Here is a 25961-nt window from a genome sequence, read left to right on the forward strand (position 1 = left end):
GTTTTTGTTTAATATTTTAACGGTCTAATATTTAGAAGGGTCCTTGGGCAAGACTCCTAACACCACCTTGGCCTACCTGTGTAAAATGATCTAATTGTAAGTCGCTCTGGATAAGAGCGTGAGCCAAATGCCATAAATGTAAATGTAGAGAATCAACAAAAACATGTCATTTGATCAAACATACTCAATTGTTTACATGTAATTGTAGTTGCACTTTCACAGATTGGCTAATCAGTTGTGCAGTTTCATCAGCGCCCCTCATACCCCATCCATTAATTGAAAGTGACCACCGTAGGACCACTACTGACTAGACATTATGTAAACCAACTAAGTGCACCAATGTAGTACGTGTACTAGATAAAATGCCCAGTGAATATAAACATTTCACATAGCATTACTTGATACACCCCATCTTAACACTATAGCTATTGGACACAAATGCCAATCTGTATAGTCGTAATAAAGCATCTGAAAGAGTTTAACCGTTTAAAACAACCCTTTAAAAGCATAAGCCTAAAGTGGCTAAACTGGCTAGTTAGGTTCCTAGCTCTAGATACTTAGCAGCTCCCATCTGATGACCCAGCTTGAGCTCAGATGAGCAGACGTTACTCACCGCTTCCCTCTAAAGGCGTCGTAGCCGAAGTCAAAAATGAAAACTTTTCAGAATAATTCTGATACATTTTCTGCTTCCTCTTATGTATCTGTATCTGCCTCCACTCAACTGATGAAGAGTCGCCCAGCTCATGTAATTATGACCAGTCAGTTGTTTAATACGTTTGACAGGTGTTTCCCTCTTTACAGTACTGTGCAAAAGTCAGAGACCACCCTTCATTTATTTAATTTCCAGTCAAAACAACCATTAAGTACAAGTTATTAATTTTTCAGGAGATATTTCTGAGGAGATTAGATGGAAGATAATCCACTTGCAAAAGGAAGGAGAAAGTCGAGAGTTTTCAAAACGAAATGGGGATCTAAACGACCACCTGGAAGACCTGATAGACACCAAAACTTAAAGCTTCCATCTCTGAGAGAGAGGAGAAAATCCAGCTGCTTCAGATCTGAAAACATCCACAGGTGTTTCTGTCCATCCTTCCACTGTGAGGAGACCACTCAGTGCTACGGGTCTGAAAGGATGTGTAGCGGATCAAGAAGAACCTCACTGAGAAAAGGAGACGGACACATCGAAGAAGCAGAACAGACTGACCACCCAAGAGTGCAGACCTCAACACCACTGAATGTGTTTAGGATTACTTGTATGGTAGAAACAGAAAATGCTGCATTTCTGAGTCAATTTTTAATAAGCACTTAAAATATTATTATATTTAGTTGTTAAGGCTTGAGTGTGATTTTCTGTTAAATATAAATGTTCTGCTTTGTTCTTGTTGCTGAAAAATTGGCTGCAAGGTTAATAAATGAAGGGCGGCCTATGAGTTTCACACAGTGCTGTATGTGACCTGTTTAGACTCCTCTGCACAATGTGCTTTAGGATGTATCCATATGGCACTTTGCAGCTGTGCACAGCTGCACATGCATTGCGATTTACCTCACATGCATACGTTCTGACTCTCTCCCATCCCCCTCCATGCTTTTCCCCCCTATGTATTGCTGCTGTATATGTATGTGACCTGACCTCTTCCCCCCCATGCTATTGTTTAGCAGACAGATGCTGCCCCATCCTCCGCTCCCATAATCCCCGTGATCCCAATCTCGCCCGTCCCTGCGGAGGCCGCAGTCATCCCTCCACCGACGTCACAGGTTTTTTGTGTTTTTTTTTTTTTTCCTTCTCCTCTCCATCCCCTCCCTCCTTCTTTTCTGTTGGTCATTTTCTGTTGATCCCTGTCATTGCACTGCTCTTTTGATGGGGCTGTAGAGATTACCGGCCCGAGAGAGAATGGGCTGGAGTGCCACACGCCTCCCCTCCTCTAAAGCAGCGTCTGTGTGCCAGGCAGCCAGAGGACAGCCCCCGGCAGAGGAGAGAGAAAAAGAGATAGAGCAAGAGGAAGTGGATTTAATTTAGGCTATTTTGAGAAGTAGTAGCATTCATGCTCCAGCACTGTATTTTCTGCAGCATAAAATGCGATGTACGTATGTATTGCTGGGCACACTGCCTTAATGTCGTGTGAGTGCCAGTGCTGGTATGTGTAGCGTCATGAGGAGAGTGAGTTAATGTAGCTTTAAAGCTGTCGTAGAGTGTTGATAGTTAGTGGCATCCACTAGAAACAAAGAAGAATTTGATTGCATGCAAAAAAAAAAAAGGTGCCTAATTGGATTATTGTCTTTTGCAGGCAAATCCACCCCCCGTTGTGGTGAATACGGAAAGTTTGGATTCAGCCCCATACGTAAGTATCTCTTAATGTTTATATGCAGTGCGCTGTTTGTCCGAGTACAAAATGTGGGTGCAGTTGTACCACAAATGCATTCAGATCTATGGTTCCAGTTGTTATTGTGGCGCTCCATCTGTGTGTGTCCAGTTGTGGTACAGTTTATGAATGCACTGTAGCTGTTGTCGTTCGTTTAAAAGGATAGCTGTACTCTTCTTCGTTTTTTGAAGTTTTATGTAGCATGTTAACACTGTTAAACTTTCAAAACACACTCTTCACACATAGAAACTGTGAAACATTATTGTTTTTGTGATGTCACAAAAACATTTAAATACATCGGCCTATTCGGTAATTTAGCTCCACCCACTCAGTGTTATAAGGAGTGCGTCACCTGGACTGCTTTTTGAATACAGAGCAGCCAATTAGTACAGAGGTCATTTACATATAGTCGTATGCAAAACTTTGGGTGCCCCCAGAGTAATATAAAATAAATATACATCATCTACAGATGCACAATGATTGTTTCTATGGGGAATAGAGCGTATATGATGCATATAAGATAAAAGATGACCTGTGCAAAAGTAATGGCACATTTAATTTTATCATTTATTTTTTACAAGCAAAGAAATAGAAATTGTGCACTAAAATATGCAAGAAAACTTGCTCCCTGAAAAACTTATATTAACTTATTTTCACCTAGGAAATCGGCAAAACATCGTTTATGGTTGTGTTCAAACTTTTGCCTACAACTGTGCCCGTTTCATTCGAAGAGTTGAGGCGAGGTCTTGTGAAAACGATTGGTGTCTATTTTTGATACAAAAACCCACAAAAAGTTCACGTGTGGGCCTAAAATGTCTTGTAAGAATAATACAGCAAAAATGTGAGAGATGTGTCCTTTAAAAGGAGAAGACATCACTTGCATAGACAAGCCAAGATAATGTCAGCCTAGCATTTTTATGACTACGTGCAACATATACAGCGTATAGCAGTGGTTAATTGATTCAGACCTCAGATCAGTACTGCATCTTCCTTAGTAGGGACCCAAATTGACATCCACAGTAGTGGGTTAGCCCAGTGTAGCAGTTTTTCAACTCTGTATGACCAGGGTCGGTAGATGTCCCCTGGGTGTTCCAGCAGGGGGGGGAAAGTGTCGCTCCAGCGTTAATCTGTACTTCTGCAGGGCTGCCTGTGCCTTTCTTATCCATTGCTTCACACTGTGTCCTCAGTTTCGCTCTTTTTGCTGAACCAGCAGTGCGCTGACTCTGAGTAGCATATGGAGCCCCCAGGGGGTTTAGTGCCTTTTTGTCTCTCATAATTGGGGTCTCTCTAATAGGTCTCCATGGGGAAATTGTGCTCAGGAGGAAAGGTGTCCGTAATCCGCAGAGGTTGGTTTGTTTAGGGTAACTTGATTGCAAAACCAAATGTAATTCAACAGAATTCTGTACAGACCTGATCCGAACCAAAACGCCACCAATCAGAAACGGGATAAAACCTCATATTAGAGCTTTTATTAGACCTGTAATTATGATCCGAAAACTTTCTGTCCGAGCCCGTCCCAAACTGCGTTAAGCTTTGGACCTGGATCACCATATAGCAATGATAACGTTGTTGTTAGACCTTGGATAGAAAACTAAGTCAGTCAGTGACCCTGCTTTTTGTTTAATTGATTTTTTTTTTTTATAAACAAACCCATTAATTTTAGCCCCACTGTGTGTGGAAGTTTGACATGAAGTTTAGACAAAAACAGTTGTATGCAATAGTTGGGGCATCTTTAGTCAAAGTCCATGTTTAGCTGATTATTTTAAGTGAAAATAAGTGAACCGTCTTACAGAGAACACACCCATGCGCATTTTAATACACGATTACTAAACTCATTGAATTTCATATATTGGGGGCAGAAAGTGAGCATAAAATTTGGCATGTTAAAATGTTATTGAATGTTTCATATTTATTTATCTTTTTATTGGGGGGGGGGGTCTGGTTCCATTGACTTACGTTAAAAGTAAAGTATGTTTTTTGCTTCTCCTGTATAACGTTTTCCCATTTTAGTTCAACCTAACTATTTTGGAGATATGAGGTTTTGTTCTAATAGCAGCAGTATTTTAAACTCAGCCAATGAATAAGAATCACATCGTAAAACTTCATTGCAAAATCTCTGAAAATAAACAAAACAGTGATAATCTGACTGGCAGTGGTCCACCTTCTGAATCAAACTGTGTTTCAAGCTTTAAGTCGGAGTTCAGCAATGCAGTGCTGTCCATGGTCCTGAAATCGGGTCAGTCTTGGTCGGCTCCAGCTATTCAGCTGCTTCCTATTCTCTCCTTCACTGTGTTACATAATCAGGCAGTGCAGGGCTCTCCTGCAGCCTCGGGTGAGGTACCCATTACCTTCTCGTTTGATTGACGTGTGGCAGATAAATGCTCACTTTGACTGACGCTTATTCCAGCCAAGGAAACAGCAGGGAGTGCTTCAAGATGCCGAGGAAAAGACTCTGAAAGCTAGAGATTAGGCACTAGAAAATTGAATGGACGATGCATGATGCATATTGCAGTTTGTTTGTTTTTTGTAAACTGCACCAACAGAAATTTCACATTTAAGAAAGGCTGGGAAATGTTTTTTCTCAGAATTTGCTAAAAGGTCATTCGAAGGGGAATTCTGGCAATCTTTCAAATAATTCAGTTTTTGGGATGTAAACTGAGTCATTCAGACTTTTTTGATGTGAAATGATTCATTGTAGAGAAATCTAAGACTCTTTACAGTGGTACTCTTGTCTTTAGAGTGGCGGTGATGGGAACCAAGACTCACTACAGAATTATAGGCTTTTTATTTACTTTACTTTATCTAAGTGAACTAATTCAGGAGTCTGAGCAGTTATTCCTGTTTTCTAAGGAGAGTAAATGGGGGGGGTCTGCTTCACTTTCACTGAGGAGATAAAAGCGTGCTGATTTGTAATGGCAGTGCTCTGTGTAGATTGCCCAACATCTCAAAGCCTAATAACACATCAAATATTTAAAAGGAGTTGCAAGAGTCTAAGAGTCTAAGGAGAGTTTTGTTCATTAGTTCTACATGAATCGAAGTTAATGGAAATGAGAGTCTTTGATTATTTGGTATGTAGTAGAGGTGTAAAAACATCCGTGCATCATGATGTGCTTTAACGGAAGATAAACTGCATTCATTTTGGAATATTAGAACGACTTAAATTTGATTAATAATGTTCTATTCCCTTCCTTTTTTGGCTCAATTGAAGGTCTTTGGACATTCATGTATCACGTCTGGACCTGCAGGACCACTACGGCAGAAAGATCAGTTTTTCATTAAAACATGAGATTTAAGTGGCTAAATATCATGTTTTCATAATGTGTTTAATTATAATCTACAGTAAATAGCAACTGTAATCCTTCGATTCAGTCGGTATTTTCATTTTTCTAAGTCTCTTTCAGCATTTCATTACTGTGGGATTAAGAGTAATTCTGAATTCTACCAAAATAAAATGGTTATTTATTTAGTTAGTTATTTTTAATTTTGTGATGCACTCAACAGTTTCCTGAAGAATTGTAATCAAATTGTTTTGAAATCTGATATTTACATGTCTGGTTTGTTCTTTGTTACGTGAACGTTTAAGCAGTAGAAACATATGAATTAGTGTTACAGTGACTTAAAAAAAAATCAGTTTGTTGGAAACTGAAACTGAAAAAGCTGAGGAAGTAAAAAATACTTCCTTAAATGATTATAGTATATAGAATACAGCGTAAGCCAGGAAAGCCAACTCAGTCGAGAGAACAGTCGATTACGCAAGACAGTTCTTTTATTTTTTTGGGATCTAATTTGGACGTTTATCGTTTTTGTGCTGTTTCATAATAAGGCTATGAATGGCATCAGCGTGCTCACAAGGTCTTTCTGCTTCTGTCGTTTTGCTGTGCGTTAAGCTGGCTTTTATGTTTCCAAGTTGAATCAAACCTGTAATAGAGAAGAGCTTGTGTGTTGTCTCCTCTTAATACTCGACATAAACAGATATTATAAATAGCTTCTCTAATGTTCCTCATAGAACTGTGAAATACAGGGAGATTCACTCGAAAGATGCCCTGAGAAATCGGTGGTAACTCCTGTTAGGATGAAGCAATCTGAACCAAAAAATAGGCTTCATACCTTGATGCGTTGCTCAATACTGTGCACAACCATCCTGATGAGAAGTCAAGTGACTGAGTGAAGGGGTACCTGGAAGTTGCAGGTGGAGATTAACTGTTGTGGTGGGTGTCCGGCACCTGCCTCATCACTCCGACGCAGGGGCATCCTGGCTTTTTCGAAGCTCCATATACTGAGGAGCACGTTGCACGTTGTTTCGTTCAGATCGCTTCATCTTAGCGAGAGTTATTATAGAATATTCAGGGCCTCTTTCGAGTGAATCTCCCTGTAGTTCCACACAGTTGATGTTTTTTATGTTTTTATGTGTTATTTTGTTTTTATCACTATTTTCATTACCTGAATTCATTGGTAAAGTGTCTGATTTTGACGTGCCCTTGCTTTTTGTTTTTGTTTGTTTTCCACCTTTCTAATACAAAGATGGTCAAAATAACCAAAAGGGCTCAAACGGTTTGTGTGGTTTTAATGTGCCTGTAGTTTTAATGACAGTAAAAGTGAGTTCTGGGTGCCTGGCGCCGCCGTTGGAACTGAAATGTGGCGCTGTTTGCTGTGATTGACAGCTGGCAGCAGATCCAGGGAGGCGTTTGTTGCGAGTGCGTGCACGTGAGGGGCTCAGCTGCTGTGCTATCATTACTGTCATTAGCTCCTGCTCTGTAATGGCTTTATCCTCCTGCTATTGTGGAGTCAGCCTGCTGCTCTGATTTCATTAATATCCCTCTGCCTCAGTGTGAGCTGAGACTCATTTGAGCCGTTACAGTCACGCTGCAGCTGCATGCACATCAAACTGGGCCTGCACGATGTATCTGCGGCAGATGTGTTATATGAGTCATATTGGAACTCAAGGTTTTCCTCCTGGGGCTGTTTTGACTCAGAACTTCCTGCATGTATCTCATCTTCATAAACGGCTTCTAAAAATGTGTTTTAGGCCAAAGTCTTTACCATTGTATAAATAATGTCTGACGTCAGGCAGTGCATTCATAACTATTTCAAGTAATAAGTAATAATAGCTTAGTAATAATAAAAGTAATAATAACTTTCTGTGAGGGAACTCTTCAGACGTCTGGTTCCTGTCACCACCACTGTACACAATTCTAATTTGACATCAAACCACTCTGGATGACTTTAGGTGTTTACCTTTTAATCGTGCAGATTTAGAGAAAAGTTGGCATTCCAAGAATCGAAGGAGAATGTAATTTCTTGTGTCTATATGAATCCTTTCTGTGGTGTTGATGTTTTGTTAGTCAGTGGTCTGGTGGACCCACCACATTATTACTTATTAAATCAATATAGCCAAACAATTTATGTAAAAATACCAGATGTTTAACATATCACAAGTGACCAGCTTAGGGTTCTCCTTTAGCAGCTGTAGCCAGTCAGCAGCCTGTCCATGCTATACACCCTCTCTCTCTCTCTCTCTCACACACACACACACACACACACACACACACACACACACACACACACACACACACAAACAGCAGGCCATGTAGTGAAGTGAAGGACACAGCACCTTTATTCCCCGCAGGTTCAACCCAGCACCACACAAGGGTTAAATTAGAAGGTGATTAGTACAGCTGTTTGCAATGTATGGATTATTTGCATTATTTGGTATGTATTAGTGGTGTGTCTATGTATTTTTTGTTGAAAGTAGCAGTTCAACTGCATGGACTGCGTTCTGTGATAGGGCTTTAATCTCTCCATTAGCATGACCCATCACACTCAGTCACTCTGTGTTACCCAGCCACTCTCAGTAATTAGCTGATTTTAGTGACTTATAATGACCTCCTTAGAGGGGAATTCCACCAATTTATCAAAATGTGGTTGACATGTAAACAAAGTCCTGAGTGGTTTGATACTATTGGATACTAATGGTACTATTGTGGTGACAGGAACACAAATATAGCCATTTTATTTATTATCCCTGACCACTAGTGTATATCGTACATGCATCTTGAGTTTTTAATTTGAAATGTTGATGATGGTAAAAGAGTGGTAAATGTGGAAAAGAAAAAAGAAAAACAACCTGTTGCTCGGTTTGTTTATTTATTTATTTATTTAGCCTCAAAACACCTTGCAAGTACCTCTCGGCCGTGAATGAATTCAAATAACATGTTTTAGGGCAACAGTTTCAATCATAAAACAATGTCTCGGACATCAGGCAGAGTCTTCTTAACCGTTTCGTGCAAGACCTTTCTGCGAGGGAGCTTTTTCAGGTGGATGTCTGGTTCCCATCACCACCACTGTGAACAGACCGTCTCACGTCTGACCACTCTGAATGACATCTTAGAAAAATGGGTGTCATTTCCCTTTAAAGCTGAGGAACACGGTATATTTGCGGTGTGTACGTGTGAAATGAGCGAGACTGAATATTTTCTTGTTTTGATATTCTAATGAGTGGCTGATGCATAGGTGTCCGCATTACACAACAGAGCTGCTCTGCATTGCTGGATTTCACTGACTACATTTGAGCATGTTTACATAAATTTCCAAATTTTAGCTGCAAATAATTAGCACATATAACTGCTATAGAGCGGTAGCTTGACCTCGAGGCACAGAATGCATTGGATGCTCATTTCATAAAAGCCGAAGTTGCCGGCTCTTGCTTGTCTGTATGAGTCAGTCGGCATATTAATGCATCTGTAATGGGCAAAGTAAGCAGGGAGCTGTGAATATATTAGACATGCAGTATATGATGGACAGTTAAATAGGAATCAACTTCTGTTAAAGACCCTTCCTGCTGCAGGTATTATTCTGCTATACTCACTTTTGGCATACTTGAATCTGTATTTCGTGACTTTAAAACAAGGCAGTGTTGGTCCTGTTGCTTAAAGTCTCTTAAAACTGAGAGAAGGAATGATGCTTAACTCTGTCCCCAATAGAAAACTTTCTAATTATACTTTTAAATCATTTTTGAAGGGCCCATGTCATAGAAAAGTGAAATGTAAGCCAACTGCAACACCCTCAGTTACATCACTGTGCCATCCAGATGTACCACCATTGAGATAGGATGGGACCGTTTCAGCTCACTCCCACTTTTCATAAAGACTCAGTCAGAGACCGCCTCAGTCAGAGACCGCCTCAGTCAGAGACCGCCTCTACCAGTGCAGTTTCTAAAGCTTTACCATCCAGTCTTCAAACAGAGATCAGACAGAGTTGTTGTAAAAAGTGCTATACAAATAAACTTGGCTTGTTTCAAAACATGCCGCTCCCTACTTAGTACGTACAATCTACCTATGGAATCTAAGCTGGAAAAACGGCTCATTTTGAATTGACTGTTTTTGTGATGTCACAAAAAATCAGTACATTTACATATCGCCGCATGTTAAGTCTACAGCAGTCCAGCCCAAACCCGGTCCAATTCACTCTGAAGTGTATCAGCGCTGACTGCTTTAGAATGAGGCACAGATGCAGGGCAGCCAGTCAGGACAGAGTCTGTTTGTGTGTATCACATGTTTTAATGGTACAATAACAAAAACAGCCTGTTTAATTCCAACAGAGGTTGGAAAATGGTCATGTAAAAATGAGTTATGATTTCTACATGAAGCAACATAAGTCATAAGTGGACCTCATGGGGGGGGGGATGCTCCATAACACAACAAGTAAGATATCGCTGCTGTCGGAACAAAACCTCATCTCCAAAACTGGAAGTTTACATAAGAAGGAAAAACCTTCTTTAATTTTAATGTAGGTTAATGGAACCAAGTTATTGTGGGCTGTTTTTTTTTATATATATATATATATTTTTTTTTTTATCTATTCATCTATTTATTTATTTAGGTCCACTCATCATGAAATTTCTGCACAATGTGAATGACAACAGAAACTGAAACTGAAAAACCACAAAATTGGAGAGACGGGTTTTTGTCCTAAACGGCAGCGATATTAAACTCCTGTTTTGGCCAGAATTTTGCCGTTAAATGTGTAGAAGTTGCAGCTAGTTCAATTATGTGTTGCAGATCTAATGATTTTTATGCACTGTCTGTGTGTTTTCCTCCAGGTGAACGGCACAGAGGCGGACTATGAGTACGAGGAGATCACACTTGAGCGAGTGAGTCTGTTTTGTATTTCACACTGGTGTACTCTCCTAGTCCAGCCATTGACCGGCTGCAAAAGCCTTGCCACAGGCATTATTGACCGACCCTCCTTGCACTGGGGCAGCACAGCCTGCAGCTGTGTTCATCATGTTCCACTGATTGATGGGAGAGATTGATGGACTGTGATTAGGATGATATCTCTTCTAATTGAATTTATTAGTGTGACTGGCATCCAGCGTAATATCCAGCGTGGTCTCTGACAGTAAACAGCAGTAATCCCCCCCCATCGCTAACAGCTGCTTAATTGGACATATTATATTTTTGATCAAATCTCACATCGCATTTAAATCTTTTCTCCCATTCTTTATTTTATTTTATGTGACACATCATTTAACAGTTAGAGGTGCTCACAGTAACACGAGTATGGTGTAATTTTATATCAGCTCATTCTTACCTGAGGCTGAGTAACTCAACCACTAAAAGGGCCAGATTTTAAAAATCCTAACAGATCAGTGGCCCAGCTGTGTTTATTTTATTTTTACTTAGCATTTTGTCAAGACCCCAACTGGGAGTTGTTTATTCACAATAAGCCAAAATTACAGCGGCAAAAAATATAATATATGAATAATAGTTGAAAACTTGAAAAGCAGCGGATGAATGCGTGGACGGCAGCGGTTGAATGCGTGGACGGCAGCGGTTGAATGCGTGGACGGCAGCGGTTGAATGCGTGGACGGCAGCGGTTGAATGCGTGGACGGCAGCGGATGAATGCGTGGACGGCAGCGGTTGAATGCGTGGACGGCAGCGGTTGAATGCGTGGACGGCTGTTAAACCTCTTTAAATATCCTCAATGTACAGTTTTTTTTTTTTTTTTTAACTGATCATTCTCTTGAACTGGACACCTGCCATCTTTTTTTTGATAGATTAGTCTAAATCTAGCTCGTTAATTGAATCGGAATTTAATATGCTTGAACAGAAGCGGTTGAATGTGTGAACACGCGTTTGCTTGAAAACGCATTTGGCTGATATTTCCAGCCAGCATTTGATGGTAGCTTTAATGTACTTTGGGAAGAGCAGAATGTTTAGGTGAAATTGCACTAAAATAAAGATTTGCTGCATTTGAAACTTTATAAATTACATTTCTCCATAATGCTAGTCCATGTGGACCCAAGTAATACATTTTATAGCTGTTTATGTATCTGCATTGGCACATATGAATAAAAACAATATCAGATGCTTCAGCATCGACAGATACATACAAGAAAATCGGTTATGCTGCCATTAACAGATATGTACATGAAAACTGTTGTTTATAGTGGCATTACTATTGACAGATATGTGCGTGTGTGAAAAATATGGACCATATCGCCATTTAACAGATACATACATGGAAAATATTGGACCTATCACCTTTGATAGATACACTATGTACATGATGTATATTAGATATGGTCGTTGTATATATCAGCATCAGCAAACGATTTCCATTACCACTGTGTTCCTAATGACTTAACTAATGTAATTAATTATGTAATTACATTCAAACATTCCCAGACTTATTATATCCTAAGGCTCATTATTCAGTACCTACACAGTCTACAGTGCAAACTGGCTGTTATTGTTAGCAGTAGTAAATGTTGTAACCCACTGCTGGGTCTTTGCCATTGAAGGGTTATTAAATAATTCTGTGATGTAAATCAAGTCTATAGCAAAATGACTCTAGAAGTGAACATCTCTCACTCATCTCTTCCCAAATAAGCATCTGCGCCCCAGTCCTGAGCAGAGGCTCTTCAGACTGCGAGTCTCTGCAGTGCCCCCTCCTCCTCCTCCTCGCAGAGTTAAAGCACAGTAATTAAAATGCCAGATGTCAGAGGCAGTAGAGCCCAGCCAGCCGGAGCGGCGCTCTCCAGCCGCACAAACATGCCTTATCTCCACCGTTACCGGGGATGAGGGAAGAAAGGGGGGGGAAGCACACCATCTTGCCTTCTGCAGAGACTTAATCCCCGACTGTGCCTGTGGCTCTCTCGCTCTCTCTCTATCACTCTCGCTCTCTCGCTCTCTCTCTATCTCTCTCACTCTCGCGCTCTCTCTCTCTCGCTCTCTCTCTATCGCTCTCGCTCTCGCTCTCTCTCTATCTCTCTCACTCTCGCTCGTGCTCTCTCTCGCTCTCTCTCTCGTGCTCTCTCTCTCGCTCTCTCTATCACTCTCGCTCTCTCTCGCGCTCTCTCTCGTGCTCTCTCGCGCTCTCTCGCTCTCTCTCGCTCGGTCGCTCACTTGCTCTCGCTCTCTCTTTCTTTCTTTCTCTCTTTTTTTCTCTCTCTCTTTCTTCTCTCTTTCTCTTTCTCTCTCTTTCTCTGTCTCTCTCTCCCTCTCTTTCTTTCTTTCTTTCTTTCTCTCTCTTTCGCTCTCCCTCTCTCTCCCATCCTCCCTCCCTCCCTTCATCGTCTTTTTGTGTGACCCAATTGAGCATCACTCTCTCAAGTGCGCATTATTAACTCAGCATAAATAAACAACGCTCCTCTTGGCTAGCTGTCACGTCGCTTAACAGCCGACTCATCTTCCCAGCAGCTCTGCCCTGCTAAACACCGAATTGACTCTAAAGGTCCAGAGTTTCCTGTACACTCCCTCACTGGTTTTGTTGCTTTTCGTGATTGACTGGTTCTGTTGAATCAGCACTCTGTCGTCGGATCGCGAGCTCGATCCCCAGTGATGCCGCAGCCATCTCTGGCCACGAGCCCAAAATAACATAATTGTTTGGGCACTGCTGGTCAAGTGAGGTGCTTTGATGATTTTTTTTTTTTTTTAATGTGAGTAAAGTAACGTCCTCCACACAACATGGCATTTTTCCGTAGATTTTTGTGCATGGCACAATTTCTGTTTAGATTTTTCCAGTATGTGAAATTCAGCCAATAAACAGAAATTGTGCGTTAAAATGTGCTGAGGTGCGTCTCTGTAGAGGACGTGTAACTTCAACAAAACAAGGAATTTGACTAGGGTGCCCAGACTTTTGCACAACATTGTACTGAATTATAAGCCTTAAGATGTAATACGCCTGAGAGTTTAAGAGGTTAAATGCAATGATTAAGTAAACTGTTGTGTATTGAATTGCATTTCTGTTTGATTTATATTGAAGTTTAAGTTCATACTGTGTTTGGAACATGACAAACACTTAAAGCATGCTTTTTCTTTCTGCAAGCACACAACAATAACCTTCTATCAGATTCAAGCTCAAAAATCTCCTCTTCCACTCACACACGTTAAGATGATATGGATTGAACGTGTACAATCAGCACCTTCTCCGCTTGTTTAGCGAGGTACCAAATAAACAGTAGAACTTATTAGAACTTCTTCTATTTGCCCCAGCAGTAACTGCAACGTCCAGGGGTTAAAGCCAAGTGCCCGAGTTGTTGTTCCAACATTGCTTTGCTGTTAACATGCATCTCCTCGTGTGTTCAGGGTAATTCCGGGCTGGGCTTCAGCATTGCAGGTGGCACGGATAACCCTCACATTGGAGAGGATCCCAGTATCTACATCACCAAAGTCATCCCAGGAGGTGCTGCAGCTCAGGACGGGAGACTTCGGTAAGGCTGAGCCTCCAGCAAGCACGCCTTCACTCCACTTGCTCTGGCCTGTTGTTTGGCTGGGAGCCTGCAGGTCCTTAACAGGTCTTCATTCATCTGAACTCTCAGGCCTAAAATTTGAATTTACACTCTTGGATTTAGATACATGCTCTTAGATACGACGCAGACAGGTGCTGTCCAATATTTGATTTTGTTTAGACGTTTTATTTTTATAAAGCCTTTGGCATCGCACCTAATGCTAGCATGTTAAACTACCTCTGTTTGATCTAGTCTGCACAGAGACACGGAGATAGGGGTGAAAAAATGATGTTAATTGTTATTGTGATAAATCATGGCCCTACCCCTTGTTTTTGAGTGTCCTCTGAGTTACTGAGTGTCCAACTGAGTTACAAGGGGTAGTGGTTGAAATCTTGCCCTATGAACCTACGGGACCCTCAAATAAATAAATAAATAAAATAAATCAAAATATTAACAGCTACTAGCGCTGCTCTGTAGGCAACCCGGCCCGACTTCAGTGACAGCAGAGGAGGGTAAAGTTCTTCTCCTCACGGATGGGATTAATTTACATTTAGGGCATCATACGCCTTCAAAGAGGGGCTATAAAACAATTCTTTATGATCACCCACTCCTAATTCTTTGGTGATACGAAACAAACTATTCACCAACTTTTTGTTTACATCTTCCCGTCCCGCCTTAAATGGTGCAGCAGTCACATTCTGGCGCTTCAGGCTATTTAAGGTGGAACGGGAACGTTAGCTAGCTATTAGTGAGTTTTATGCTTGTTATGAAGAAAATGACCATAATACATTGAAACGACATCAAACTAAGGTAATACAGTGGTTTATGGTGATACGTTAGCGGACAAAAATACTGTTTCTTTGGTCGCCCATGCGGCCGTCTTGCCGGTTTTTCTTTTTTTCTGATAACGCTCCATTTGGCCTCTGAAAAACCTCCGCTTGGAGGGCCATGTAGCCCTAACACTTCGCCCTACCCCTCTATCTCAACTAGAATCAGAACACCCTACCCCTAGACGTGAACACACTGAGGGCTGAGTCGTAAGGGCAAGGGGTGAAATGGGATTGGGCCCATGTCACACTGTGTCACAATATGCTTTTCTCATCGTCCAGGTGTCATCAGTTCTTTAAGGGGAATTACACAGATTTATCGAACATCCTGCACATTTAAGTTGTTCAGATGTAAACAAATTCATTCAGAGTGGTTTGGTGTGAAGTGGCTACTTATGGGGGAACTTACTGATTCGCGTTTCTTTACAGTGTTGGTGATAGGAACCAGGAGTCAGGATGTTTCTTCTATGCATCTTTTCTGAGTTTAACACGTGTCCTCCGAGTTTTAATATGTGACGTCGATGATTATACAGTAGTGGTAAAAAAAATGCCTGCGTTCTGCATGAATTTTAAAAAATATTTAGACCAAAATCTTCTCTCAAAAGCATCATAAAGCGCAGTTTCTAAGGCATCAGACAGCTATTCATAACCATGTCTGTGAGGGAGCTTTTAGAGCCATTAAACTCTCCAGTCACTCGCACTATGAACAATTCTGACAGTCATTTTTTTCCAGAACTGAGAATTTCACATCAAACTGCTCTTAATGACTTTTACATAAATAAAAATAAAAAAGATCTGTGCAGGTTCTCCTTTAAGGAACACTGTCCAGCTGCATGTTTTATTACATCCAATTAGCCTTGCTTAATTGGATTTAGTGCAGTGTGTAGAGTGAAATAAAAAGCGTTGTGCTCATAGTTTCTGATAGTGGTGTTTATTTGTAGCACTGCTGGGGCTTTTTCATCCAGTTAAAGTTATAAAACCTGTGAAAGTCCTGAAGTGTTGTGATGTAGTTTTGCCATATTGCTCACTCCTAGAGGAGAGTTTTGAATGCTTAGGGTTAGTTATGTGCATTTGATTTGATATGTCACGTTACATGTGATTGGCATTGTACAGTATTAAATCTAACTGGAGGGTGACAGTGATGCGTGTTAGTGAGAGTCTTGTGCTGTGCCTGTTTGTGCTGTGAGAGGCTCATTAAAGCTGCAGGAGGGCTGTGGACAGTGTGGTCAGAGCTGACACTGATGGGAGCCTGACAGCAGCCTGAGAGAGATGGAGTGACACTTTAGTAGAGGGGTCCGTGCTGCTGCGGCCTGTGTGTGTATTTGAAATGCGCTTTTGTTGACGCTGTTCCGTTGAATTCGTTCATGAATATTCATGTATTTATCTGTTTTCAAGGTAATGTGCATCTCTGCTGATAAGACAGACGCTTATCTGTCCTGTGAAAATCACTTCGACCTGCTGCACAGGCAGAATCAGAGCAGTACCGAACCTGAGACTGGATGTATGTATGTCTGCTGTTTTTGTGTCTTTTGGAGTGGATGAGCTCCATTCTGTCTAGGATAAATGAGGTCCCTGCTGACAAATCTGGCTAAGACCGGCTTTAGCTGGTAGCTGGTTTCTGGTTAAGCTGGTCTTTCATGGTGTAGGCGATTGACAGCTGGACTAGGGCCTGGCAATAGATCACTTGGCTGCTATTAGTGATCTGCTGTATTATCGGTATGAGCCAATAATGCGCTGATAACCAGTGGGATTCAAACTCACAATCTCATGTTAATGAGGCGAAACTACTGAGCATAAAGGCTGCTTTGTCAACTTCACTGTCAATCTGTTAGTGTCCATTTCACATGCAGTTCTAAGGACTATAGTGGACATTTAAATCCTGACAAAATTTCTAACCCAAGTCATTCCCAAACATGGCACGCAGTGGCCTGAAACTGTCCTGCTTCAAGGTAGTTTTTCAGTGTTAATTGTATGTTGTATACAGGAAGGCAATTTCTTGTAGTACCACCACCAACAGAGAAAGGACAGATGCTTATTTGACTTAACATCCAAATAAAATTTGCATAACTAATTTCTGATTTCATATTACCGTTTGAATTCATAACATCTTATAAGCAGCAAAATGAAACTCACTTTTTCATAGGGGTGGAAAACAAACAACACTGTTAACTGGGGTTGGAGAAAAAATCAATTCTTAAATGCATCGCGATGCAGACGGGAACGATTCTGAATTGATTCACAAATGTCAGAAATCGATATTCTAAATTTTAATTTATAACCATGTTGAAGGAACGCAAAGGGTGGAACTTGGAAGTGGGTAAGTGCAGCGCCCGGACAGTCTGTGGCTGGATGAGCGAGAAATCTGACCGGCTCCCTCTGTGTTAAAAGCCAGGTTAGATCAGGAGTCACAACCCAGATGTTAAGAAAAGCCATTTTGTCCTTTCAAAAATAAATAAATAAATAAATAAAATCAAGCCAACGTGGGAGCCACAACATTTAATGTCCAGCACGTCTCAATGTGTGCTGATGTCCTAATATTTACATTTACATTTATGGCATTTGGCTGACGCTCTTATTCAGAGCGACTTACAATTTGATCATTTTACACAGGTAGGCGAAGGTGGTGTTAGGAGTCTTGCCCAAGGACTCTTATTGGTATAGTGTAGGGACCTCAGGCTACAGCGTAGAAGGCAGAGGTGTTAACCACTACACCACCCACACTAATATAGGCTAAAACATATGACTGTTGCTTTCCTCCCATCTCCGCCAGAAAACTTTTCCTCAAAAGAAACTTAGAGCAGCTTATTGTAAAATGTCTGTGTTTGTTTCACGAAGCTGAAGCCGCTCCTTATGCTTCAGCTTCTTGTTTGAATTTTTCCATTCCACCTTAAATTCTGCGCTGTGTCACACACGTGCTGTCTCGCAGACATTTTACTGACACAGTGACCCCTGACTCTCTACGACGAGACCAAATCCGAAGTTATAAAAAGAAAATGGGCGGGACGGCTGTAACATGCTGCGTGGACGTCCGTTACCATGGATCTTATTTCACCGTTAACGGCGCATTTTATCGCAGATGAGCGGCAGCAGTGTCTCATGATCTCCAAACAAAAGCAGTGAATAGAGACTTCCAGTTTACTTGCCACATCACTTCCATTTGATTTATTAATAAAAAGATATTGGAAGTAAATTCATTAAAGATAATCACAAATACTTTGCTTTTCCAAGTCATCACACAGTGAGAAAAAAGAGATCCAGTATAGAAAAAAGATGCATTGATAATCGTTTTATAATCGCATCGCGGCCTCTGAATCGTAGTCGAATCGTGAAGTGCCAAGAGATTCCCACCCCTACTGTCAACTCAGCGTCACTGCGTTGCCATAGTGATTTATAAAGTTCTTTATAAGAGAAAATGTACATAACAGAGCATCAGTATCAGTAACCCAGTACATTGTATTTACAATACAGTAGATTTTCATTTGCTCAGGCCCGGTGTTGCGGTTAAGAGAAGGTATCAGTCATGCCCAAATGGCCTGAACTACAGATGGCACAGTATCACTTTCTTTTCCAGTACCAGTAGTAGAACCTTGCATATCAGCTGATACCAGGCACCGTTTTCTTCTGTTATCTGCCTGGTGCTGCACCTGCTATGTCTCGGTCTATGTGCTGTTTCTGATGACCAGCGCCTCTTGTGGACCCGACCTGTAAAATCACTCTGTTAGTAATGATTGCACTGATGGTCAGTTACGCTGTGCAGCTGATGTTCTCTTCTGTTTAATACATCATGGAACTTATATCTCAAGCCATGTCATGTCATTAAGTTGATGCACTGTTCTTACTGCAGGGTCAATGACGTAATCCTGCGCGTGAATGAGGTGGACGTTAGGGACGTAACCCACAGCAAGGCTGTAGAAGCGCTGAAGGAGGCCGGCTCGCTGGTCAGACTCTACGTCAGAAGAAGAAAATCGGTCTCTGAGAAGGTCATGGAGATCAAGCTGGTTAAAGGGCCCAAAGGTACAGTATCATCTTACACAGCATCCAGGGTCGCGTGCATACATGCACACTGTGTATACAGTTATTCTGTTTAAGGTTAAGATTCTGTGCGTTTCGATCTATGATGAGGAAGCTGTAACAATTATGTTGGATGTGTCCTGAATGAAGAACAGAGCTGTGGAAGCCGTATAAGCGTTGAGATCACAAGTTTGAGCCCTGGTGATACTACAGCCATCTGTAACCGGGAGTCCTAGAGAGCACAATTGGCCTCACTCTCTCTGGGTGGGTAGGATGGCCCCCCTTCTCCCCCCATCACTCAACACGATGCTAGTCAGCGCAGGCGTCTTTTAGCTGACATAGCAGATCTGGCAGTCGGCGCTTTCCTCCGAGCGTGTTCGGCTGTCCCATGACGTCGCGTGAGCGGCAGTTTGAAAACAAGCGGTGGCTGGTTTCACAGGTCTCGGAGGAAGCCGGTGCTGCCCTCACCCTCCGAGCATTGGTAGTATCGTGTGATTGGGGGAGTCCTAAGAAGCAGGTGGAATTGGAAATGACTAAATTGGGAGAAAATCAGGTTAAAATAAATAAATAAATAAAAACAAAAAAAGGATAAACTTAGAATAAAAGTAATCTAGAATGACACAAATTCAGGTGGCTATTCATAGGAATTTTACATTAAGAAATTTCTATAAATGGATAATTATAGTCAGTCATATTTTTATTAACATGTTTTTGCATCTACAACACAGCAGATTTTCATTCACTTGGGCCTGGTGTTGGGGTTGAGAGTGGCATCAGCCATGTACAAATGGCCTGAACTAGAGATGGCACAATGTCACTTTTCTTTTCCAGTACCAATGTTAGAACCTTGTTTATCAGCTGATCTATAAATGGATTACAGTTAATAACATTGTTATTACATGTGCTGTTTTTTCTATTTCACCTTCAACTTGCGTTCTGGTGCTGACTTTTACGCTTTTAGTAGACAGATTATTCTTGAAGGACCCAAATCCTACATTTTTGTCTTTTTTTTTCTTGAGGTCTGCTCATTAATTTTTTTACGCACTCGTTTTCCAACCTCATTTTATCCCTTTGAATTGCACAGGCTGTTTTTTTTTTTTGCGACTGTGCCTTTAAGACTGATATTTGTATATTAGCTCTGTTCTGATTTGCCGTCAATAATGGTGCCTCATTCAAAAGGCGCTCAGAGGCGAACCACTTTGGTCTTCAGTGTGAATGGGCAGAGCTGAAGTGCTGGAGACTGAGTAGTTGGATTTATGTAAATGAGTTGGTTTTTGTGATGTCACAGAAACAGTGAGTTTAAAATGGGCTGATTTCGCATTTAGCTTCCGTACTTGGACAGTGTGGACTGAGGAGTGAATGGTACATTACGTACCATATGCTGTATTTGTGCCTCAGTTTGCTCATTTATAGCAAATAGCTGTAATTAAAGGGCCCATTTCCTACATTTTTGTTGTAGATTTTTTTTTGTGTATGAATTTCTATAATTCTATTTCGGAATCATTTTTATGTGACCATTTTCTAGCCTCCATTTATCCCTTTAACAGGCTGGCTTTGTTACTTTACTTTTCCTTTAAGACTGACATATATGTAAATGAGCTCTGTTCTGGTTGGCTACACTGTATTGTGCCTAATTCCAAAAGCATTCCAGGCTGAAACGCTCCTTATAACTTCAGCGTAGACGGGCAGAGCTAAACTGCTGTAGGCTGAATAGACCGATTTACAGTCATATCCAAAAGTTTGGACACAAATTACACATCCTCCACAAAAAACACAATTCTGCACATTTTAAAGCAAAACAACAATCTGGTCTGTCCGAAAGTTATGGCACAATCCATATTTTATGTTTAATATATTAAACTCGACAAGTAATTCTAAATTGTGCACTAACATTAGCGGTAAAACACCATATTTAAGTGTGTTCTCTGTAGAGAATGTGTTAACTTACTTTCATTGAGACAGTCACCAAATATGTTGTGTCCAAACTTTTGCATACGATTGTATGTGAATGTTTTCATTTTTTTGTGACATCACAAACACAATTAATTCAAAATGGGCTGTCTTTGCAGCTTAATTTCCATATATAGACTGGGAAACGAATGGTATGTGTTGAAACCGTGTTTGCATACATCAAATTCTGTTATATTAAAAAAAAAAAAAGAGAGAGAGAGAAAATGAGGGCCCATGATACGGGCCCTTTAAGAAGAATCTTTGATGTTCGTCTCTCCTCGTCTACATGCTTTAAAAGAGCTGTGCATATTTCCCCTTTGTTCTGCCTTTTTTCCCTCGTTTTGTCCTAATCCTGCAGCAAAGGAGGGAGCAGTGCTGTTAAATAACTTCTCAGGATTAAAATCGGTCCCAGGCTGAGACCCGAGCGATTCTCCTGGTCACACGCATGGCCAGGAGATCCAATATACAGGCCGTTTTTGTGGGGTTTTTTTTTGTTCCCCCTCTTTCTCTCTGCTTGAGAAATTTCTCTGGAGCAGCATGCAGGTCCTGCCGTCTTCCCCCATTAACCGCAGCAGCCTGACGACTCTGAACAGCTGTTGCCATGGCAACTCCCTCTCCTCCCTCCTCTCTGCCCTCCATGATCGGGCTCTTTGGTTCCTTGATGACAGTGGTGTGTTTATTTGTCTGTCTTATTTTCAGCGGATTACGAAGGCTGTTGCGCTTTCACGATTCCCCAAATTGTCTTGGATTTTAGATGCAATTTTCTAGCAATAACATGCAACACTAGACAGACTTACTACTGTCAGGACTGCAGTTTGTAGTTGCGTAAGGTTGTTTTTCCTTTAGTCATACCACCTTCAGTTCCGCATGATCTCGTTTTGTGGAAGCATCATCACTCACCTCCCCCTGTTTTTCTGTCTTTGGTATGTCCCAGGGCTTGGCTTCAGTATAGCAGGGGGCGTCGGGAACCAGCACATCCCAGGGGACAACAGCATCTACGTCACCAAAATCATAGAAGGAGGGGCTGCACACAAAGATGGGAGACTACAAATAGGAGACAAACTTTTGGCTGTGAGGGAATATCAGTCACTATGTGTCAACATTGCTTATGTTTGTAATCAAGTCGTTTTAAAAGGCCAGGCCATGAAAATGAAACCCGTAAAAAGCCTATTTTGCAAGATTTAAGATGTAATTAAAGTCATTCAGGGTGGTTTGATGTGAAATGGTCCATTCTAGTGAACCTTACCGAGTCAGAGTTGTTCACAGTAATGATTGTCGGAACCAGACGTCCACCTCTAAAAGCTCCCTCACGTTATTCCTCGTCATTACATGAAATCAAATGTTACAGATACACCATGTGATGTCTGAGACATCGTGCTATGATAGTTTTGAGAAGGTTTCAGACTAAAACACATTTTTTAAAATCCATTCATTTATGGAGAAAAGGGACATGAGGACTTCTGAAACAAATTAGTCCAAAGAAAACTTTTATTTTTATTTAGATTTATTGCTATTACAGACATCAGCATTACATCTGAAAATTGAGAAGACACGTGTAGATTCACTGCTGGTTTTGGATGGTAAATATTTGGCCTCTTTGTGTTCTAGACGTTGTGAGTCTGTAATCTTCTCTTTCACATCAAACCGTTTAGTTTGGCTTTGTTTACACCTAAAGAACTGAATTCTACGGACGTTTTTAAAGTCACTGGAACATATACGGGCCCACATTTTAGTCTCTCACTCTCATAACTACATAACTTAAATGTTTATAGTAGTTATTGAATCATTTATAGAAATTACAGTCATTGTTACATCTTTAATCTTTATTGTCTTGAATTTAACATTAAAAATAGTGTATGTAGAGTTCAGGGAGTTTGAATTGAACTGCATCAAGCCATATGTAGATTTTCAAACACTTCAGATTGGAATAAGAAGAACTAGGAAGGAGCCCCGGGGTCATTATTGATATTGACGAAAATCATGCTAATTTGCATAAGTGCCAATATTATGCATTTATTATTATTTTTTTTATTATGATGTATTTTTATTACTGCTTTGCAATCATTCTAATCTCGTGTAAGTTCTAAAATATATGCAATAGAACTACAGACAGACTACAGTTAATAGAAACAAACAAATTAACTAAATACAGTCATATGCAAAAGTATTGGCACCCCTGGTCAAACACATCCTCTGCAACAAACGTAAATGTGTCTGTAAATTTTAGTGCACGGTATCAAATTTAAGATATTGGGAAAATGTAATATATGCCGTAACTTTGGTATAGGCCACTGTTTATTTATTTGTTTGTTTGTTTGTTTATTTTACTCACTGTGTTAAATTCCGACTTGTGCATTAAAGTGTGCAGAGGTGTGCTGTCTGTGGAGAATGTTTTTATATAATTGTTATATATTGCTTATTAAATGTATATATTTATTATATATTGTGTAATATGATAATTCTGCAGATGAAAAATTAGTCTGAATTTGCAGTTGTCCAAGCTTAATTGGATGCCTTTGAAAAGACTTAATTTAATAAAAGGGTTACTGTATTAAATCCCTGTGTGGCAAAAACCAGCATGTAAATAGGTCCATCTCTCAGGCTCTTTTACTTACTGTAAGAAAGAAAATGCCTCAGTTGATTCAAGTATAATTGGTTAATCAAGACAGTCCTACTAATCATCAGCTGAGGAAGCCTGTTTATATTCTTCAGACTGAAGCTTGTGTCTGTGTATATCAGGTGAACAGCGCTTGTCTGGAGGAGGTGACCCATGAGCACGCCGTGACTGCCTTGAAAAACACTACAGATGTGGTCTACTTGAAAGTGGCTAAACCCAACAGTGTCTTCATGAACGACAGCTTTGCTCCTCCGGATATCACCAACTGTGAGTAAAACAGGCTGAACTTCAGGACAGATCCACCACAAAGCTTTAATCACTGTTATTCAGGACTGCGAAATGCTAGTATTGTGAATAAAACGGTGCATTAAGTCTGCAGAATGCGTTCTGTGAACATGCAGTTAAGCGTTTTTGCACTGAGACGCAGAATGGGTTCATGGAAAAGTGTGGCTCGCAGAGGCTTCAACATGCACACCTCCAAAATCTCAGTTATGCATTGTGCCCTTCTGCAGAGCTCTGCGTAAATACCGCTGGGGGCAGTGCAAGACCCCACGTATGCTTGACCCAAACCCAACCCAAGAAATGGGCAGTTTAAAGATCACCTGCTAGGAAAAATGCACCTTTACAAATATTTATACACCCCATCTTCAAAATACTACGTAAGCAATGAAGCGGGGATTCGTTCTCAGAATTTCCTCTTTTGTTTTCTATACATTCTGGTTTGAATGCCTGCCCCCCTTACTGGACACGTTCAGTGTACGTACAAGTATGTGGGCAGACACGTATGCAATCAGCTGCTCATGATGCCTGCACATGTTCGCAGATTCACAGATGAAGAAATACAAGTTTTGTTTACCGTTATGATCACATCGCAGTATATTATGATGATAAAAACATGTTGATGAATCAGTGATTGTAGCGTGATTAGAAATCTGCTTTCGTTATTTTGACCAGAATAATTTACTTTTCTTGGATTTCACGACTTTCTTGATTCTTCAGATCAATCTCATCTGACACTGTGATTAATCAGGATGCTCACAGCGCTGTGATTGGTTAGAGGCCTCCTTTGTGTATTGCAGCCTTCTGCAGTGTCAGTACTGCAAAGGCTGATATGGTAATAACACAGTAATATGCTGTGACGGCCTACGATTATACACAATGTTACTACTCATTAATAGTAAACAGACAGCCATTGGATTAGTAAACGAACGCAATACACACAACTTCAGCAGCAACTTGAACAGTGTGCCGTGTTGTTTTCATACAGTTGTTTTAAAACATGAAGGCAGTTTAAAGTAAAAGATAAAATGATCATTTACTAATTGAGGCTCTTTCTGTTTTATCGACGACCCATTTAAAGTAGTGTATAAACATTGTTTCCAAATGTTCATACAGTCCATTTTTGGTAAATAAGCTGCAAAAGGGCTTGTTTTAAATTAATTATTTTAGTGATATCATGCAAATCATCTCATTTGCATGATGAAAATTCCCAATTAATCACTGCTAATTCACTGAGCGTCATTTAATCAACACAAAGCAGCTGTCTTAACCGGTCATAATGAGACGGATTCTGATATATGAGAGAGTTTGATTGTGGCATTTGCAAGTAATGATTATATTAGCAAAGCAAATGGAGCTTCAAAATGTGCGGTTCAGCATGACTGATTATTGGTCCATCTTCGTGGCTGTGAATGTGAGCAACTCTCTCTTAATCATGGGACTGTGTCATTGGCTTGTTGTCCACTGGTAACTGTGACTTCTAGAGCTCGGCCTTCAGCCAAACATGGTCAAAAAATTCAGCGAAATCCCACGTCTGTTCTAATGCAAATTTCTGCTAGTGCCCCAATGGGATTCTAGTAGTACGTTGCTGAAGTGCAGACCGAGCATCAGAACGGGGAAGAAAGGGGATTTAAGTGACTTTGAACGTGGCGTGGTTGTTGGTGCCAGACGGGCTGGTCTGAGTATTTCAGAAACTGCTGATCTACTGGGATTTTCACACACAACCATCTCTAGGGTTTACAGAGAACGGTCCGAAAAAGAGGAAATATCCAGTGAGCGGTCAGTTGTGTGGATGAAAATGCCTTGTTGATGTGAGAGGTCAGTGGAGAATGTGCAGACTGGTTCCTGATGATAGAAAGGCAACAGGAACTCAAATAACCAACCAGAATCTCTGAGGAACGTTTCCAACACCTTCTTGAAAGTCTGCCACGAAGAATTAAGGCAGTTCTGAGGGTAAAAGGGGGTCCAACCTTTCACTAGCAGGGTGTACCTAATAAAGTGGCCGGTGAGTAGATGCTACCAGAGTTTTCAGTTTCTTACAACTGACTGAAAACTGGTTAGACCACACATCACATTCACGAATGTAACCCTTTTGCTTCCAAACAAAACAATAAAATAAGAATATTATTAGAATATTCTGTTAAACAACACTGAACTAAAGCATTAAAGACGTGTTCTTTAGTT

The 25961-nt window shown here is 40.7% G+C and overlaps 1 protein-coding gene across 23 annotated transcripts in view; it reads left to right on the top strand.

Moving 5' to 3' along the window:
- Window positions 1-25961, top strand: part of dlg1l (discs, large (Drosophila) homolog 1, like) — a 204596-nt gene that overhangs the window by 121201 nt on the left and 57434 nt on the right. For 14 of the 23 annotated variants that reach the window (XM_017720022.2, XM_017720024.2, XM_017720028.2 and 11 more), the window contains 6 exons: window positions 2286-2339; window positions 10459-10509; window positions 13951-14075; window positions 18765-18934; window positions 21816-21952; window positions 23621-23765. In XM_017720022.2, coding sequence (XP_017575511.1) covers window positions 2286-2339; window positions 10459-10509; window positions 13951-14075; window positions 18765-18934; window positions 21816-21952; window positions 23621-23765 — 682 coding nt within the window. Of the gene's footprint in view, window positions 1-1656; window positions 1756-1970; window positions 2082-2285; window positions 2340-10458; window positions 10510-13950; window positions 14076-18764; window positions 18935-21815; window positions 21953-23620; window positions 23766-25961 lie in introns of those variants that run through there. The other 9 variants (XM_037547728.1, XM_017720025.2, XM_017720027.2 and 6 more) reach the window with 3 other exon arrangements.

Source organism: Pygocentrus nattereri, chromosome 19, assembly GCF_015220715.1.
Source record: "Pygocentrus nattereri isolate fPygNat1 chromosome 19, fPygNat1.pri, whole genome shotgun sequence".
NCBI classification, from domain to species: Eukaryota; Metazoa; Chordata; class Actinopteri; order Characiformes; family Serrasalmidae; genus Pygocentrus; species Pygocentrus nattereri.